This window comes from Ailuropoda melanoleuca, chromosome 2 (assembly GCF_002007445.2).
Source record: "Ailuropoda melanoleuca isolate Jingjing chromosome 2, ASM200744v2, whole genome shotgun sequence".
NCBI lineage: Eukaryota > Metazoa > Chordata > Mammalia > Carnivora > Ursidae > Ailuropoda > Ailuropoda melanoleuca.
In genome coordinates this window covers 155,504,862-155,522,062 of record NC_048219.1, presented here as the reverse complement: position 1 = coordinate 155,522,062, position 17,201 = coordinate 155,504,862, and the positions used below count along the sequence as shown (strand labels likewise).

The window sequence follows — 17,201 nt, the reverse complement described above, 5'->3', positions numbered from 1 at the left end:
AAACTTTTTATCTTGATGAAGTCCCACAAGTTCATTTTATCTTTTGTTTCTCTTGCCTTTGGAGATGTGCCGTGAAAAAGGTTGCTGTGGCTGATGTCGTAGAGGTTGCTGCCTATGCTCTCCTCTAGGCTTTTGATGGATTTCTGTCTCACATTGAGGTCTTTCATCCATTTAGAGTTTATCTTTGTGTATGGTGTGAGAGAGTGGTCAAGTTTCATTCTTTTGCATGTTTAGAGTTTATCTTTGTGTATGGTGTGAGAGAGTGGTCAAGTTTCATTCTTTTGCATGTAGCTGTCCAATTTTCCCAGTACCATTTATTGAGAGACTGTCTTTTTTCCACTGGATGTTTTTTCCTGCTTTGTCAAAAATTAGTTGCCCAAAGAGCCGAGGGTCCATTTCTGGGTTCTCTATTCTGTTCCATTGGTCGATGTGTCTGTTTTTGCGCCAGTTCCATGTTGTCTTTGTGATCACAGCTTTGTAGTACAGCTTGAAATCTGGCATTGTGATGCCCCCAGCTTCGTTTTTCCTTTTCAACAATTCCTTGGCGATTCAGGGCCTTTTCTGGTTCCATACAAATTTAAGGGCTATTTGTTCCAGTTCTTTGAAAAATGTCATTGGTATTTTGATCGGGATGGCACTGAAAGTGTAAATTGCTCTGGGTAGTATGGACATTTTAACTCTGTTAATTCTTCTGATCAATGAGCATGGAATATTTTTCCATCTTTTTGTGTCTTCTTCAATGTCTTTCAAGAGTGATTTGTAGTTTCTAGAATATAGATCCTTTACGTCTCTGGTTAAGTTAATTCCGAGATAACGTATGATTTTTGGTGCTATTAAATGGGATGGATTCCCTAATTTCTCTTTCTTCAGTCTCATTGTTCGTGTATAGAAATGCAACTGATTTCTGAGCACTGATTTTGTACCCTGCCACATTACTGAATTGTTCTATAACTTCTAATAGTTTGGGCGTAGATTCTTTTGGATTTTCCACAGAGTATCATGTCATCTGCAAAGAGAGACAGTTTGACTATTTCTTTGCCGATTTGGATACCTTTTATCCGATACTTTTTTGTTGTCTGACTGGTGTTGCAAGGACTTCTAGTACTATGTTGAATAATAGTGGTGAAAATGGGCATCCTTGTCATGTTCCTGATCTTAAGGGAAAGGCTTCCAGCTTTTCCCCATTGAGAATGATATTTGCTGTAGGCTAAGGGAAAGGCTTCCAGCTTTTCCCCATTGAGAATGATATTTGCTGTAGGCTTTTCATAGATGGTTTTTATGAAATTGAGGAATGTTCCCTCTATCCCTACACTCTGAAGGGTTTTAATCAGGAAAGGATGCTGTATTTTGTCAAATGCTTTTTCTGCATGACACTGATAGATTTGAGAATGTTGAACCACCCTTGCATCCCAGGGTTGAATCCCACTTGGTCATGATGGATAATCCTTTCAATGTACTGTTGGATTCTATTAGCCAGGATCTTGATGAGAATTTTGGCATCCATATTCATTAGGGAAATTGGTCTGTAATTCTCCTTTTTGGTGGTGTCTTTGCCTGGTTTGGGGATCAAGGTAATATTGGCCACAGAGAATGAGTTTGGTAGCTTTCCTTCTGTTTATATTTTTTGAAATAGCTTCAGGAGAAGAGGTATTATTTCTTCTTTGAATGGTGGAATTCCACAGGAAAACCATCTGGTCCTGGAGTTTTGTTTTTTTGAAGGTTTTTCTCACTGTTTCAATCTCTTCATAATTAATCGGCCTGTTTATAAAATCAATTTCTTCCTGTTTCAGCCTTGGTAGTTTATAGGTTTCCAGGAAGTCCTCCATCTCTTCCAGATTGCTTAATTTATTGGCATAAAGCTGTTGACAAAAGTTTCTAATAATTCTTCCAATTTCATTGGTGTTGGTTGTGACCTCTCCCTTTTCATTCATAATTTTATTAAATTGGGTCCTTTCTCTATTCTTTTGGATAAGTCTTGCCAGTGGTTCATCAATTTCATTTACTCTTTCAAAGAACCAGCTTCTAGTTCTGTTGATCTGCTCTACTGTGCTCCTGGTTTCTAATTCATTGATCTCTGCTCTAATCTTGATCAACTGCTTTCTCCTGCGTGGATTAGGCCTGTTCCTCTGTTCCAGCTGCAGCTTCTTGAGGTGAGAATATAAAAACTGCATTTTAGATTTTTCTATTCTTTTGAGTGAGGCTTGGATGGCTACGTATTTTCCCCTTAGGACTGCCTTTGCAGTATCCCATAGGTTTTGAACCGTTTTCATTCTCTTTGGTCTCCATAAATTGTTTAAATTGATTTTTGATTTCCTGGTTTATCGAATCATTCTTGAGCAGGATGGTTCATAGTCTGCAAGTGTTGGAGTTTCTTCCAAATTTTTACTTGTGGTTGAGTTCCAATTTCAAAGCATTGTAGTCTGAGAATATGCAGGGAATAATTTCAGTCTTTTGGTATTGGTTGAGACCTGTTTTGTGTCCCAGAACATGGTCTATTCTTGAGAATGTTCCATGGGCATTACAATAGAATGAGTATTCTTTGGTTCTGGGGTGTAGTGTTCTATGTATATCTATGAGGTCCAACTCGTCGAGTATGGCATTCAAAGCTCTTGTTTCTTCGTCGATTTTTTGCATGGGTGTTCTGTCTATTTCTGATAGTGGAGTGTTGGGGTCCCCTATTATTAACATATTTTTATCTATATGTCTCTTTATTCTGGTTAAGAGTTGGCTTGTGTATCTTGCTGCTCCCCTGTTGGGGTTAAAAGTAATATAGTGCCCTTCTGTATCTCTAACTATAGTCTTTAGTTTAAAATCCAATCTGTCTGATACGAGAATTGCTACCCCAGCTTTCTTTTGAGGTCCACTGGCATGAAAGATGGTATTCTATCCCTTTACTTTCAGTCTGGATGTATCTTTAGGTTCAGAATGAGTCTCCTGTAGACAGCAAATGGATGGGTCATGTCTTTTTATCCAATCTGCAACCCTGTGGCATTTTATGGGAGCATTTAGGCCATTTACATTGAGACTGATTATTGAGAGATATGATTTTATTAGGCCATTTACATTGAGACTGATTATTGAGAGATATGATTTTAATGATGCCATGTTGCCTGTAAAGTCTTTGTTTCTACAGATTGAGACTTTCTGTTCTGTATCACTCTTGGGACCTTTTTACTTTTATAGACCCCCCCTTAATATCTCCTGTAGGGCTGGTTTTGTGGTTACGAAATTGGTCAATGACTGGAGATTCTGGAAGGTCTTTATCTCTCCATCAATTCTGAATGACAGCCTTGCTGGATAAAGGATCCTTGGCTGTATGTTTTTCTCTGAAAGTCTACAGATTGAGACTTTCTGTTCTGTATCACTCTTGGGACCTTTTTACTTTTATAGACCCCCCCTTAATATCTCCTGTAGGGCTGGTTTTGTGGTTACGAAATTGGTCAGCTTTCAATACTGTATCCTTGGATCTAATATTTGCAAATTGCACTATGACGTGACGTGGCGTAGGTTTGTTGTGGTTGAGCTTGGGAGGGGTCCTCTCTGCCTCTTGGATACGAAAGCTTGTTTCCTTTGCTAGATCAGGGAAGTTTTCAGCTACAATTTGTTCAAATATCTCTTCTAGACCTGTTTTTCTCCACCCCCTCGGGGATGCCGAGGATTCTGACATTGGAACGTTTCACTGAGTCAGTAATCTCCCGTAACTTACATTCTTGCGTGTGGATTTTTTTTAAGTCCAGATTCTATTTTAGCTTTCTCTTCTTCTAACCCATCCTCCAATTCGCCAATACATTCTTCTGCCTCATTCACCCTGGCCGTCAGAACCTCTAGTTTTGACTGCATTTGATTCATAGAATTTTTAATTTCTGCCAGATTCGCTCTCATTTCTGCCCTTAGAGATTTCTAGTTTTGACTGCATTTGATTCATAGAATTTTTAATTTCTGCCAGATTCGCTCTCATTTCGTTACTCTGAACTCTATTTCTGATAATTTGGTTACATCCATATCCATTAGTTCTATGGCAGAGGCCACAGACTCATTGTCTTTTCTTTGCTGGGGGTTATTTCTCCTTCTCATCATTCTGATGAGGAGAGGTTGTGGGGTTGTCCAGAGCCCAGATTACTGACCAGGACCCAGGCAGCGCTCACTTGTTTTATAGGGACCTTAGGGATGTGGGCTTCTTGATTTTTCAGCCTGCCTTCTGGGGGAGGGGCCAGCCGCGCCGATACTCAGGCAACCCTGTTTGGGTAGTCTCCCGCTGCGAGGGGGGATGGGGATGGGCACGCTGTGAGCTGGTATTTCCAGGCTTTTGTTCTCTGGCAGCTTTCCCTGGCGGTTTGCTGTGCCTCTTCTGAGAGTCAGAGCAGCAGCGGCCAAATCTCAACCTCTGTCTCAGAACAGAGGGATCGCGGACCATTCTCCACTGATGTTCTGGCCACTTTAACTCTGTTTCTGTTGGTGCTGCTCAACCCTGCAGCATCCCGGGATGTGTGCCCCACAGCCGGTGTCCAAGCCTCACTTCCAGGGCTGGCGCGTCTCTGTCCTTTGTGTTTCAACACCGCCAGCCGCCCCGCATGCTCTGGAGCTCCGTTTCAGTGTGGCTCACGGGCGCTCCGACGCTCTGGCCCTCAGTCTGGTGGTGCGCGCTCCCGGCTCACGGTCTCAGTCTGCTCTCTCGCGGGTTCGAGTCCGCTAGTCCGCCCGCTCCCCCTGTGCAGGTGGCTACCTCTTCCCGGCGCCCGAACGCGGCAGCTCCCTCCCCCTTCTGTTTATCTTCCAATATCTGTGTGCGGTTTCATGGCTCCCCACTTCGTACCTCAATACTCATCGCTGGAGATGTTCATTTGTAGAGATCCAGATGTATCTTCCTGCGTCTCAGGCTGATTCCATGGATGTTCAGGCTGGTCTGGTACCTACCCAGCTCGACTCAGGGGACCAGCTGAAAAAGGGGTCCCCTACTCCTCTGCCATCTTAACTCCTCCTCTAATCTCAAACTACATCCAATTTTGACATCTTATCTGCACACCAGAATCTAAGTGGACAAGGGATTTTGGTTGGACAAAGCTCCGTAGGTTTTTATGACTAATGATTCCTTCAACCCTATCCACCGTGGGTTAAAAACTCTACCTCTATATGCAGTGGTTTCACAATCACTTGCAACATGAAACTAGAAAGAGCTCTGGGTCACAGGTATGAAGACAAAATAAAATTACAACAAACTCAAATTAATAAAGCTATCAAAAAGAAATTCTTACCTTGATGTTGTCTTCTTTTTGAAAAAATAGACAGACAAGTAAAAGTCCCGTACTGCAGCAACATATTCTCCCTAGTATTGCAGAGATGACATTCACAAAACTAAAACTGTTCTCATAAGTTAACACAGTAACAATTTTTTTTTGCAGATTAAGCATATTAATATAAAATGATATAGTTGGCTATGGAAAGATTAATCCTTTAAAAATAATCACAGAAAATTAAAAGACGAACTTAGGTCCTATATCTGAAAACTAAACCTTCTAGCTTTATGCATAATGATTTGAATTTTTTCTATTAAGGCATAATTTACACACAAAACAATGCAATGTTTGACATGTAGATCCATGTAACCACCACCATGGCAAGATTTAGAACATTTTCTTCACCTCAGGAATGTTTCCTTGTTCCTTTTTCTAGTCATTCCCAATGTCCCTGCCCCTGCCAGCAACCACTGATTTCTATCACCACAGTTTACTTCTCTGTCTGTTCTAGAACATCATACAAACAGAATGGTACAATGTATAGTTTTGTTGTCTGAACTCTAGCTCATCACCACCTTTTTGAGATTCATTCATGCTCTTATTTGTATCTTTAGTTTCTATTATTACAAAGTAGCATTCCAATAAATGAATACATATCACAAATTATTCTCTTGTTGATGAACATTTTTTATGGTCATGTTCTCATTTCTCTACCTAGGAGTGGAACTGCTGGCTCATGGTAAGGATAGATGTTTACCTTTGCTCCATATCTTGCCAATGCTCAGTACTTCCAGTCTTTAATGTTAAAGTTTTTCTCTACTATAAGAAATTAACCTTTTTTAGAACAAAGCCAAAATAATGCTATAAACTTAGACTATAGAAACTTGCCACCAGTGTCATCTAGGGACTTTCGGTGGTGCTTGGCTTGAAAATAACAAAGTGATTTTTAATAGGGAAAGACTCAATCATGGTAGAAACACCAGAGTTATTACTTCTGATGAACATTTAAGTATGCACTCATGTTGCAATGTTAAGTGAAAACAAAGGCCTTCAGATCCTAATTCAGTTTAGGAAAAGTTATTTTATATACGTTTAAGAAAAAGTCTAGAAAGAGATTCTTCAAGTATCACTGGTAAGATTTAATTTCTTCACTTTATTTTTAATTTCCCAATTTTCTACAATGGGAACACTGATTATGGACAGGGAGGTCATATTTCCTAAAGAAGTCTAAAATTAAAGGATTTGAGTGGCTTTTACATGGGGCAGGCTAAGAAAGGGGTGAAATGCTGAAATACTGATATTTTTTGAACAATCAGAGGGTTTACAAGAACAATAGTATACACAAGATTAAGGATGCTAAAAAATGTATCCCATAAATACATGTTAAAGTAATGGAACTTCTTAGCTCCTAAAAAAATACTATAAGTCAAGGCAATATTCAATGACTATAACATAAAATGCTCAGAGGAGACATTGCTGCAAAGAGATTTTATATACAAAATAGAAAACCAAAGCAAATTTTACCTCATTTCCAAAGGCAATGCACTTGGGTGACTGGTTTATATAATCCAAAACAAAGGAGAGCTCCTTAGCTTCTATTTCCTGGCTTGATGATTTTGGCAGTTTCACCGAAACCAGCTGAAATATATCTAGCCAAAGGAAGCTATGTTAATATAAAGCTTCTCCAGAGAAAATGAACATGTGCACTTATTCATATGAAACTGTTAATTAGAATTCATTCAATGGCAATAATTCTAGGCTATCTTGAACAAAATGTGCCTCAAGTTGGACTATTCCTTTGAATATACAAATTTTAAATGGAAGTCTAATTTCACAACTCCCATACATACATGCTTTATATATGTAAAAACAGAAAACAATTTATCTTACTGGTATATTCTGTATTCCAAAGTATTAAGTTGACCTTTACGATGGAGATGGAATATGGTGTATTGGTGAACTGAGCAGCCAAAGGCAACAACCCATCTGAGAGCTTTCAGAATGCTATGTGCTTGCCACACATTCACAAGATATCTCTCCTCTTCTATAATACTGACATGCTGTTCTCGTTATATCCCATTTAAAAAATCTCCCAAGAGAATAGCTGTATTTTACTATGCTACTTCCTTATTCTCTCAGACATTATAATGAATACAAACTTCTGTAACACACTGATGTACCATTTTCCCATTTTCCAGCCTGCTTATTATTTGTCCTGAACTCTTGGTTCTTCTAGCCTTCTCAGTCATCTCAAACTTCACATGCCCAAACCCTGAACTCTTGATTTTCCTTTTTAAAGTTAGTCTTCCCCAACTCTGCCCACTGCAGGAAATGGCAAGACCATTTACCCAGTTGCTTAGATTAAATCCTCACGTTATCTTGGACTTCTCTTTTATATCCTACATCAAACCATCAGCAAACCCTGTTGGCTGTTATCTTCCAAAGATACCCAGAACACAATTATTTCTCACCACCTAAGCAATGACCTCTTAACTGTACTGTGTACTTCTATCCTTGTCCCCCTTTAGTCTACTCTGATCAAGCCAGAGAATCTAGTACAACTAAGTCAGATCATTTCATTCTTCTGCTCAAAACTCTTCAATGGCTTTTTAACTATTCAGAGTAAAAACCAAAGTCCTTTCAATGACTTATAAGGTTATCTATTATCTATTCTCCCCTGGATCACTCCAATCCAACCTCGCTGCTATTCCTCAAACATGCTAGAAATGCTGTAAAACATGCTTCTCCAATATTTGCTGTACAGCTTATTCCACTCAGAACCTTCCCTGACTACTCATTTAAATATGTATTTCTCCACTGCTGCCTATTCCTGTACCCTGCTATATTTTTCTCTAAAGCATCTTTCACCTTATTACATCTGATGACTGATCTAGTCTGCTTATTGTTGGGATTGTCTATTTCGCTCTCTGCAACCAAAATAGTGTCTGGCACATAGGTTTTCAGTTAGAAATTAAATGAATAAATTACATACAGTCAAAAAATGATACCATAAAAGATGACATGTAAGTAAAAAATGTTTTTAAAGCAGCAAAGCATACTTCAACATGATTTACACAATTTTCAATCAGAGACTGGTTTCAGATTGTGGAACAAAGATGAAACAAGTGAAGGATATATGTATGTATTTAGATCTATTCTATGAAATGCCATTTTAAGCCTGATTCACATTTTTACGTTAACAGCTAAATAGATTTTCACATGCCAAGCGCTCATGATGTGTTAAATACTGGAGAGTAACACTAATCCCACCATGAATAGAATTCAGATTAGATCACAGCATTTGGTTAACTCCAAAAGGTGAATGCCAAGGTCTTTATTTTAGATCAGTAATTTTCTATCCTGGCTTCCATGTTAGACTCAACTAGAGAATATTTAAGTAAACAGGCAGCACAGGGAATCTTAACATTTTAAGTTAGTTGGGGTGATTCTAATATGCAGCCAGTGTTAAGAATCACCAATCTCACTAATATGGATAAAACGTTTTGCTACAACTATTAGCATTTACCCTTGCAATTGAGGAATCATGGTGTTGGTATACAGACTGGTTACTAAATGTGATGGATGAGCTTAATCACCTGGGGAAATACAAAAATGTAAATTCCTAGATTAAATCTCGAAACTAGTGAATCAAGTGTCAGTCGGGGGGATTAGGAATCTGAATTTTTAGTATGTGGGTAGACATTAAGAATCCATATACTCATATATAAAACAGAACTTAAATATTGAAAAGTGTTATCTAAAATAGTCAACTAAGAAGGAAACTTAATTATTTTAAGAAATGTTGCCATTTCCAGAACATTTTTTGGAATATCCTTTAGAGGTAGTTTATGGGCTACAAAAGAAAACTGAACTTACTGCTTTTATTCTTTCATGTCACATTTTTGATAAAATATTACTCATTAACAAATTTCACCAAACGATTTTTAGCTAAAAAAACAGATTTGCTTTTACAGTTTTAACTATTCTCAAGTAATTTAAAAGTCCATGATATAAAACAATCTGCAAATTTGTTCCAGCCAAACACACACACACACACACACACACACCAAAATACCCCCTCCCAACTGAACCCAAACAACAAACAAAAATATACCACAGAAGGGATTCATTTAGCTAGCTAGTGAGCCATTACTAAGCAGACTGCTTAGTAACCATCTTAAAGCTCCTTTCACCTTTGAGTTCTGAATACAGCTATATTTTATACAGAACACCAGAGGATGCAGTGGCCTTCTTGAATTCTGGTAGAAAAATTCTTTGGATAGATCCCTCTTGTCAATGTTCTAATGTATCAAATACTCTGCTAAAGGACCATTTTTGTAACCACTGAAGATATTCCAGGAATTCATAAAATGCTCTGAAACACGGCAATTTCAATGAAATCATGTTCCAATGATAATGAAGATATAATAATTTAATCACACTACTAGCTCTTAATATCAAATTGTTTTCTATACCATTTCTGACAGATTCAGGATCAACAAAAGGAGTATTCAATAATGGATAAAAGGGCAGTGATGCTTAAGAATGATAGATTAAGGTTAGCAGAAAGACAAACTCTAGCCCACCTCTGCAAAACAGCTTTGAAATTGGAGCTATGCCATCTATTATTACAATTACATATTAAGTAATCATTCCCGCATTGTGCATTTCAGAGCTATTGGATAGCTTCCCCAAAATGAATGAATAACAGAAGCAATTTAAATGCCAGCTCCAAAAACTGTTAATTTCAAGGTAAAACCAAATAAATTTTGAGAACCTATGGGAAGAGTAACCAAATGCTATATAAAACAAAATAAATTATACTATACCTGGTTTTTCTTTATTTATTATAACAAAGACAGAATCCTCAGCACAGGCTAGAGTAAAGAGGGCATGAAGTTTATGCCCTACTATGAAAGTCTGAAAGATAAAAAGTGCCATATTGTTTATCATCTGTCTACTCTCAATCCCCAAACGTAAGTTCCATAAAGGGCAAGGATTTTTTTTTTTTTTAATCTATTTTGCTCACTGCTGTATCCCAACATCAGAATACCTGGTATACAGAAGACACTCAATATATATTTGTTGAATACGTTTTCAAATTAATACATTTAGATTCACCTGTTTCTTTTTAATGGTTATATGGTATTCTACTGAATGAATATGAAACTTTCACTAACATCAAGGTCATATTCAATTTTTTTCTACCATAAACCATGCTGTAAAGACTACATACGTCATTATTTTAACAAGAGATTCCTAAAGTGAGATTCCTGAAGCAAAAGTTATGTTTTCATTTTCATTTGTACTGTAATTGATTATGTACAAAAATAGAAGTATCTGTTTCTCTACATTTTACCTATCACTAGATTGTTTCTGCAGTCTGCAATTTGGCTAAAGTGAGAGGGGAAAATGCTGTGTCATTTCTCTATTACTGAGGTTAAACACCTTTTCATGTTTACTGGCTATTATATTTTTCCTGTGAATTACATATTCCTACCCTGTGCCATTTTTTTCCTACTGGGTCATTAGTTTTTCCTTACTGGTTTTGGGAATTTTCTGTATATTAGGGATAATAACTCTTGTAAATATCTTCTTCTGATTTTATTGCTCATCTTTTTGTTACAAGTTTAAAATATTCAAATAGTCAAATTTCTTTTCTTTTAGTGTGTGACTTTCTCAACTTGTTTAGAAAGTCTATCTAAAGATTAGGCCTTATAGAAGAAAATAATGTGTCTAGGAGCACCTGGGTGGCTCAGTTGGTTAAGCGTATGCCTTTGGCTCAGGTCATGATCCCAGGGTCCAGGGACTGAGCCCGGTGTCAAGCTCCCTGCTCAGCGGGGAGTCTGCTTCTCCCTCTCCCTCTGCCCCTCCCTCCGCTCCTACTTGTGTGTTCTCTCTCTCTCTCCCCCCAAAATAAATAAAATCTTAAAAAAAAAAAAGAAAAAATATGTCTGTCATTAAATTGTGTTGCCATCCCTTTTCAAATAAGGAAAATAGAAGATCAATACACATACCTTTATTAAAATGCCATCTATATAGTCCCACAGTTTAATCGTGCCATCAAAGGAACAAGAATACAACTAAAAGGGTAAAAAAAGTACAAAATTTATTACAAAATAGAACTTCATTAAGATATCAAACAAATAAGTGATATAGATGACATTTTTTATTCATTAAATTATTAGCCTTAAAGGGGCAGAGTCACCTAATCACATTGTTTTTGCAAAATAGAAAATATAATCACAGCTTTTTGAAGGAACTTCAAGTTTTAATTAAAATGAGGGGGGTCAAAAGTCAGCCCTCTATCTTCAAGAGGGAGATGGGAAGTCACTGAGCTATGAAACGCACTTCAGAGCTTGCTATTATTTCTTCCAGCGCCCAGTGCTCTTTTATTAGCAGAACCACCTTCATCTTACATGGGGATTAAAGGAGTGCTTCTCAAATGGTAAGAGTCTTGTTTTTATTAAAAAAAAAAAAAAAAAGGTCCACCACATCACATCAAGAAACAATACTTTTGTAAAACACAATCGAAGTTATTATGCACTCGGATGCTGCGGCAATGTTGAAGTGCTTAAAGCTCTGGATCACTCAATTTCTACACTATTCTCATTGCAGAGTGGTAACCAACCATTTGTGGCACTGGTTTGTGCGCCACACTCTGGTAGCACCAGAAGGCCTTAATAATATGCATTTTTATTTCTATTTTTGTCCCAATGGACTTAATTTTACTAAGGTCACAGTGGATTATTTGTTGCTGTTACTGTGAAAATACTTCACTTACAACATTTATAAAGAATTTCAAGTTTTGTGAAAGTGGCAATTTTAAGATTTCTGCCAATGAGGACATGGAATCAGAGAAAAGAAAATGATGAATATTATCTATTCAAGTTAAAGAATTACAATAAGTAGAAAACATACATCACAAGTACTACATAAAAAGGAAAAATTATGAACACGGATCAGTAAAACACAATAAGGCAACCAATCACTGTCAAAACAATTGGTAAGCACACAAATCCCATGACTCCAAAGTCCAGAGAATCTGCACTCCCTATCACCTCAACCAAACCTGTAATATTGTCCTCCTCTAACTTTATTAACTTCTAGTGACCTGAAATAGATCTTTTATGCATTGTATATGTTGCTTTTTGTTTTGCTATAAAAAAATTTAGTAATACAGACTTCACAAATTCCAATTTTAACAAAATGATATTTCTGCTATGAGTAACATTCAAATGCTACATGTAACAATAGACTATTTTGTCAAACCCTCAGAGGACAGCAAAGAAAAAAAATGTGTGCTTGCACCCTGCAGAAAAGCTACTTAACACTGATTTTCAGTGGCTCACTTAATTTTGGAAAGAAGATGATCACTATCACTTTATGCCCTACTTCCTCTGTGATAATACAGTGAATGGCAATGCAAATCTGTTCTTGTATCAAGCAGTAACTTCCAAGTTAGCTGTGACTAATCCAGAAAAATGGAACCTGATCAAAAACGAGAGCAAGAGTAAAATGTTTTTGAGATCTCTTTAGCAGCTGCTGGAATGTAAGAACGGGATTAAAATGACATTTCGTTATTTTTGAATTCTGAGAAGAGCTGCTTTGTGGGGTGAGTGGGAGGGTCTGCCTTAAACCGGATGCCCAAGTTCGTCCTGAAATTAACTGGTCCATCCACTGACTAAAGAATCCCTCTTGTCCAGCACTGGCTTTAAGATTAGGTAACATCTGCATCGACACTGAAGAGCCTCATCTGTAAAGGAACAGGTTTACAGCATCAATCCCTTTTAGCCAGCATTTTCAAAAATGTGTTCCAGAAATCAAAGGTTCAAGGGCATATAAGATTGAGCAAAAAAATGGTATACACCCCTTTTGCATATTCACAATGCTTATAAAAGGACCTGAGAGGCTCTACAACCAAGAAATTCATCTAACTGTGTCTAGCCCTGAATTTCAGAAACTCAGCCAAGAAAGAATGTCTTCTTTCACGCAACACCCATTGGCATCCTTTGGAACAAACGGTTCACAGAATACAGTTTTTTTTTTTTTGGGGGGGGGCAATGTAGTTCTAGGCTGTGACCCTATTTTAAAAACTAAAAATATGTGAAAAATACCCTGAATCAGAAAAATCAACATACAAGTTTCCCCCGCTATCTGAAAGTATTATGAAACCTTCTGTAGTGGAAATGGTGTACAACGAAGAAGTAATTACCATTAACTTATATGGAAAAATTTTTAGTGTTCCCAGACCCCAAAAATAACCTCTCTTAGGCTTTTCTGATACCTTAGGACTCATCTTGCTAATGAATGTATGAAATACATTGAGATAAAGCACAGATGCTCACAGACAGTTTAAAGCTATGGTGGCTTGGCGCTGAGATGCTGAGTGTATGTAGCTCCTCGGGAAAGAGACTGGTGGTGCCACTCTCGCTGGAAGGGGTGCATGCTGCCTCTATAACACCTTGCTGCAAATAAATATTGAATGCTATTTTTGCTTTTCTTCTTTCTTTGTAAAAATGAAGTGCCATAACACAAACTTTTGAAAAGCAAAGGATACCTGTATTTTTCTAATTATAACCTACAAAGTCTCCCGGCCAAAATCAATTCACAATCTTCTGGCAACAACAAAGCCAATATTAAAATAGGCAATAAAAAATCATTTGACACCTGTAGATGATTGTTGGGGTTGAGCTGGATTCCAGTCACCAGATTTCTGTGCCCTTGCAATATGTGTACACATTCTTCTGTAGCTGTGCTATGAACTTTAACAAAGTCTCCAGAGACACAGAAGATATACCTGGAAATAAGAAAAAATTAAGCTTCATGTATTTTATAGAGAGCATCTTTTTTTTTATAGTCCACAAAAAATTTTTTAACTTGCAAAAGAGGTTTCTTTCAAAACAACAGTTTCAAAAATTATGTATTAAAAATTGTGTGCTATGTATCACTTACTATACCCCACTACTCTGACAGCGTCTTTCCATGTCCCCTACTCTCCATTGTTTACTGGGGACAGCACCTTATAAATGCTAAGTCAAAGTTCTCTCTAGTTGGCAAGGCCTCTTTTAGAGCAGGGTACAAAGACTTTGTGACAGTTCTTTTTCTTATTGCTAAAATGTTGGTTTTGCTTTTTAGATTTGTGGCAGAGGCTACTAAAATACTAAAAGTAGTTAAGGGGGGGCAATATTTACTTGACAGTTCTCATTATGGATATAACCACAGAACAAAGCTCAGAGGTACAAATCTTCTAGTTTCCACAAAAAAAAAAATGTTTGTTCTGTGCCCATTACTACTAAACATTATACATGCCTGATGGGGTTTTTCCATGTGCTCTAGAAGTACAAACCACAGAATTCCTGGGCTAGATCACTTCTCTGTGCTCCCAAAGCATCCTGTACATGACTTGATCTTAGTACTTTTCACGTTGTATTGAAATTATGTATTTATATACGTATCTACTTTCCTTATCTGGCCATCAGCTCTGATAGGGCAAAGGCCTTAAATTTCTTTGACTCCCAATGTCCAATCTAATTTCTGGAACAGAACCCACCTGATCTTCAAAGATTTGGCAAACTAAATGGATAAAATGAACCAATAAAAAATTATTACAAAATAACAAAAGAGTAAATCTTCTAATTCTGACCAGGGTTACCATTACCCTATTTTATCAGTTCTAAGACACTTGCTTTCTCTGAAATCAGAATGCATTTTATAGTGCTATAGCAGGGAGACAGTCAGGAGATGGTTGTGTTTAATAAATTAAGGAAGTTCAAGCAACAAAACATCTGAGGTATATGGTTACCCCTCTGGCTGGATCCTCCTCTTTATTCCCATGAATACCTTAATTCAGAGTCTTAGCATCTCCAGCCTGGACCACTCTTACGGGCTTCACACAGTTTCCAGGTGTGGCCCTTCTATTCATCTTTCCTACTCCTACCAGATTGAACTTGCAAATTTGACCACATTACTTCCTTTAAGGTAAAATTAAGTTACAATCTGTTAGTGTTTTCCCACTGCCTTTAGGATATGATCTAAACTCCTAAGGCCTTTGGTGATTTGACCTGGTCTACTTGGAACTACTTTTTCACTTGTAAACCATGCTCTAGTCAAGTGGTTCACAACTCCAACATCCTCGCACTCCTCAGAGACACACTCCATTAACACTAACAGGTCGTCTAGGCAGTCTTTAGATGATGGTGGGGGAGGGGGTACTGTGTGCAAAGAAAACTCCTGATATGCTTCCCCAGAGGAAAGGAATTTCCTCTCTCCTTGCTCCTGGGCAAAGAATGGCTTTAAATTTGAATGCAAGCCCCCAAAGGACATGTGCTCTCTATGCACATCTCTATGTAAATTTTGCAGTCTACACGGAACATTCTTTCTTTATGACCACTTCCTTAAGGTAGATTCAGCTCAGGTGAAGCCTTCCCACATTTTCTCACTCCGGCTCAGCACCACTCTGAATGTTTCTACAAGATGGTAGGTAGGCTTAGCTCTATCAGGGCACTTACCACGCGCCATACTGGAAGATTTCCCCTACAAGACTGTAAGCTCTTTCAGGGGAGGAAGGCTGTGTGTACTTATTATAAATCTAGTAATAGAAATATAGTATGGTAGGAAACTAGTCGAACACAAACGGGCTGAATAAGTTGGGAGAATTTACTTCATTAAAACATCACTGTTCTCCACTTTAAGATGCAGAAAACACTTCCTCACAGGGTTATTATGGGGACAAAAAGAAACAACACATGCAAATGCACCCTTAACACACGCAGTATACACTCAATAAATGCTTCCATAAAATTAGGATAATACCTAAACCCTGCAGACAGAAATGCATGTAAAGCACCCACCACAATGCCTGTCACACAGGACTCAATCATCTTTGTTGATGAAGTGGAGAAGTAAGAAGTTAGGGATGCTTTCAAGCAGGAACCAGAACTTAAATGAGGCTCTGAAGGGATGCATGATTTAAGAGCTGGGAAGGAAAAAGAATAGCAACATAAGCAAAAGCTGGGAAATAATGAACATAGTACCTACAAGAGAAAAGAAATGTACCTATCTAACAAGCAAAGTGTGTACATTGGGTTATGTCAGGAAACACAACTGGATAAGCAGAGTTAAGCTAGATCAGGGAAGGCGTTGTAAGCCAGAAAAAAGAGCTCCAGTTAAGGAAGGCATCAGAAGATTATTATAGGGTTCTGAGCAAGACTAGGAATAAGGGTGAGAGTAATAATAGTATGACAGTAATACTTAAGGAAAAATATTACAGCAGCAGTACACAGAATGGTCTGCAAAAGAAAAGTATGTAGAGTTGGACATTAGCTTTGTCGGGATTTAGGAATGCAAAGGGCAGAAATGACCCACTTTTAAAATTTTCTATACCCTAGCAACCTAATGCAGAGCATCCTGTAAATGTGGGAAGTAACAGGATGTAATACAAACGGTGCGGGCTCAGGAGTCAGGAATATCTGATACAGGAATGCCACCTATTCTTATGTATACTCACCTCTTGGCCTGCCTCTCATAAGAACCCCTTCAAGTAGACAGAATAGAGTTTTTGTGTCCTAGTTCCACAAGGACCTAGTGACCAAGAGGAGACAGCTAAAATTCCACAATTCTAGCCAACCCCTGTAGTACCTTTCAGATACTATCCAAATTCTTGATGAGTTCAGTATAACCCTATTAATTTGTAAGAGGACTGATTTTAATTACTACATTCTAATATAGATGACAAAAACCAAACAACAACAACAACACATCTAAATATTCACCAAATTCCCCAGACTTCAGTACTGAATTTTTACCTACTGCTTGCTTGATCCACCCGGTTGCTTCACGGGTACCTTACACTCAACATGCCTCCAAATGAACTCAACCTCTTCTCGTTAATCCTAATTGCTAAATCACTCCAAAATTCTGTCATCTTCAGTATTCTTATTCAGGCCAAAGCAATTTCTTGCTTGG

The 17,201-nt window shown here is 37.8% G+C and overlaps 1 protein-coding gene across 1 annotated transcript in view; it reads right to left on the bottom strand.

Moving 5' to 3' along the window:
* WDR75 (WD repeat domain 75) overlaps window positions 1–17,201 on the bottom strand; it is a 45,469-nt gene that overhangs the window by 26,083 nt on the left and 2,185 nt on the right. Inside the window, exons 2-6 of the mRNA XM_002918667.4 lie at window positions 13,905–14,034; window positions 11,252–11,317; window positions 10,064–10,154; window positions 6,759–6,883; window positions 5,253–5,323 (exon numbers count right to left, since the gene is read on the bottom strand). Of these exons, the coding sequence (XP_002918713.1) occupies window positions 5,253–5,323; window positions 6,759–6,883; window positions 10,064–10,154; window positions 11,252–11,317; window positions 13,905–14,034 (483 nt within the window). The remainder of the gene's footprint in view (window positions 1–5,252; window positions 5,324–6,758; window positions 6,884–10,063; window positions 10,155–11,251; window positions 11,318–13,904; window positions 14,035–17,201) is intronic.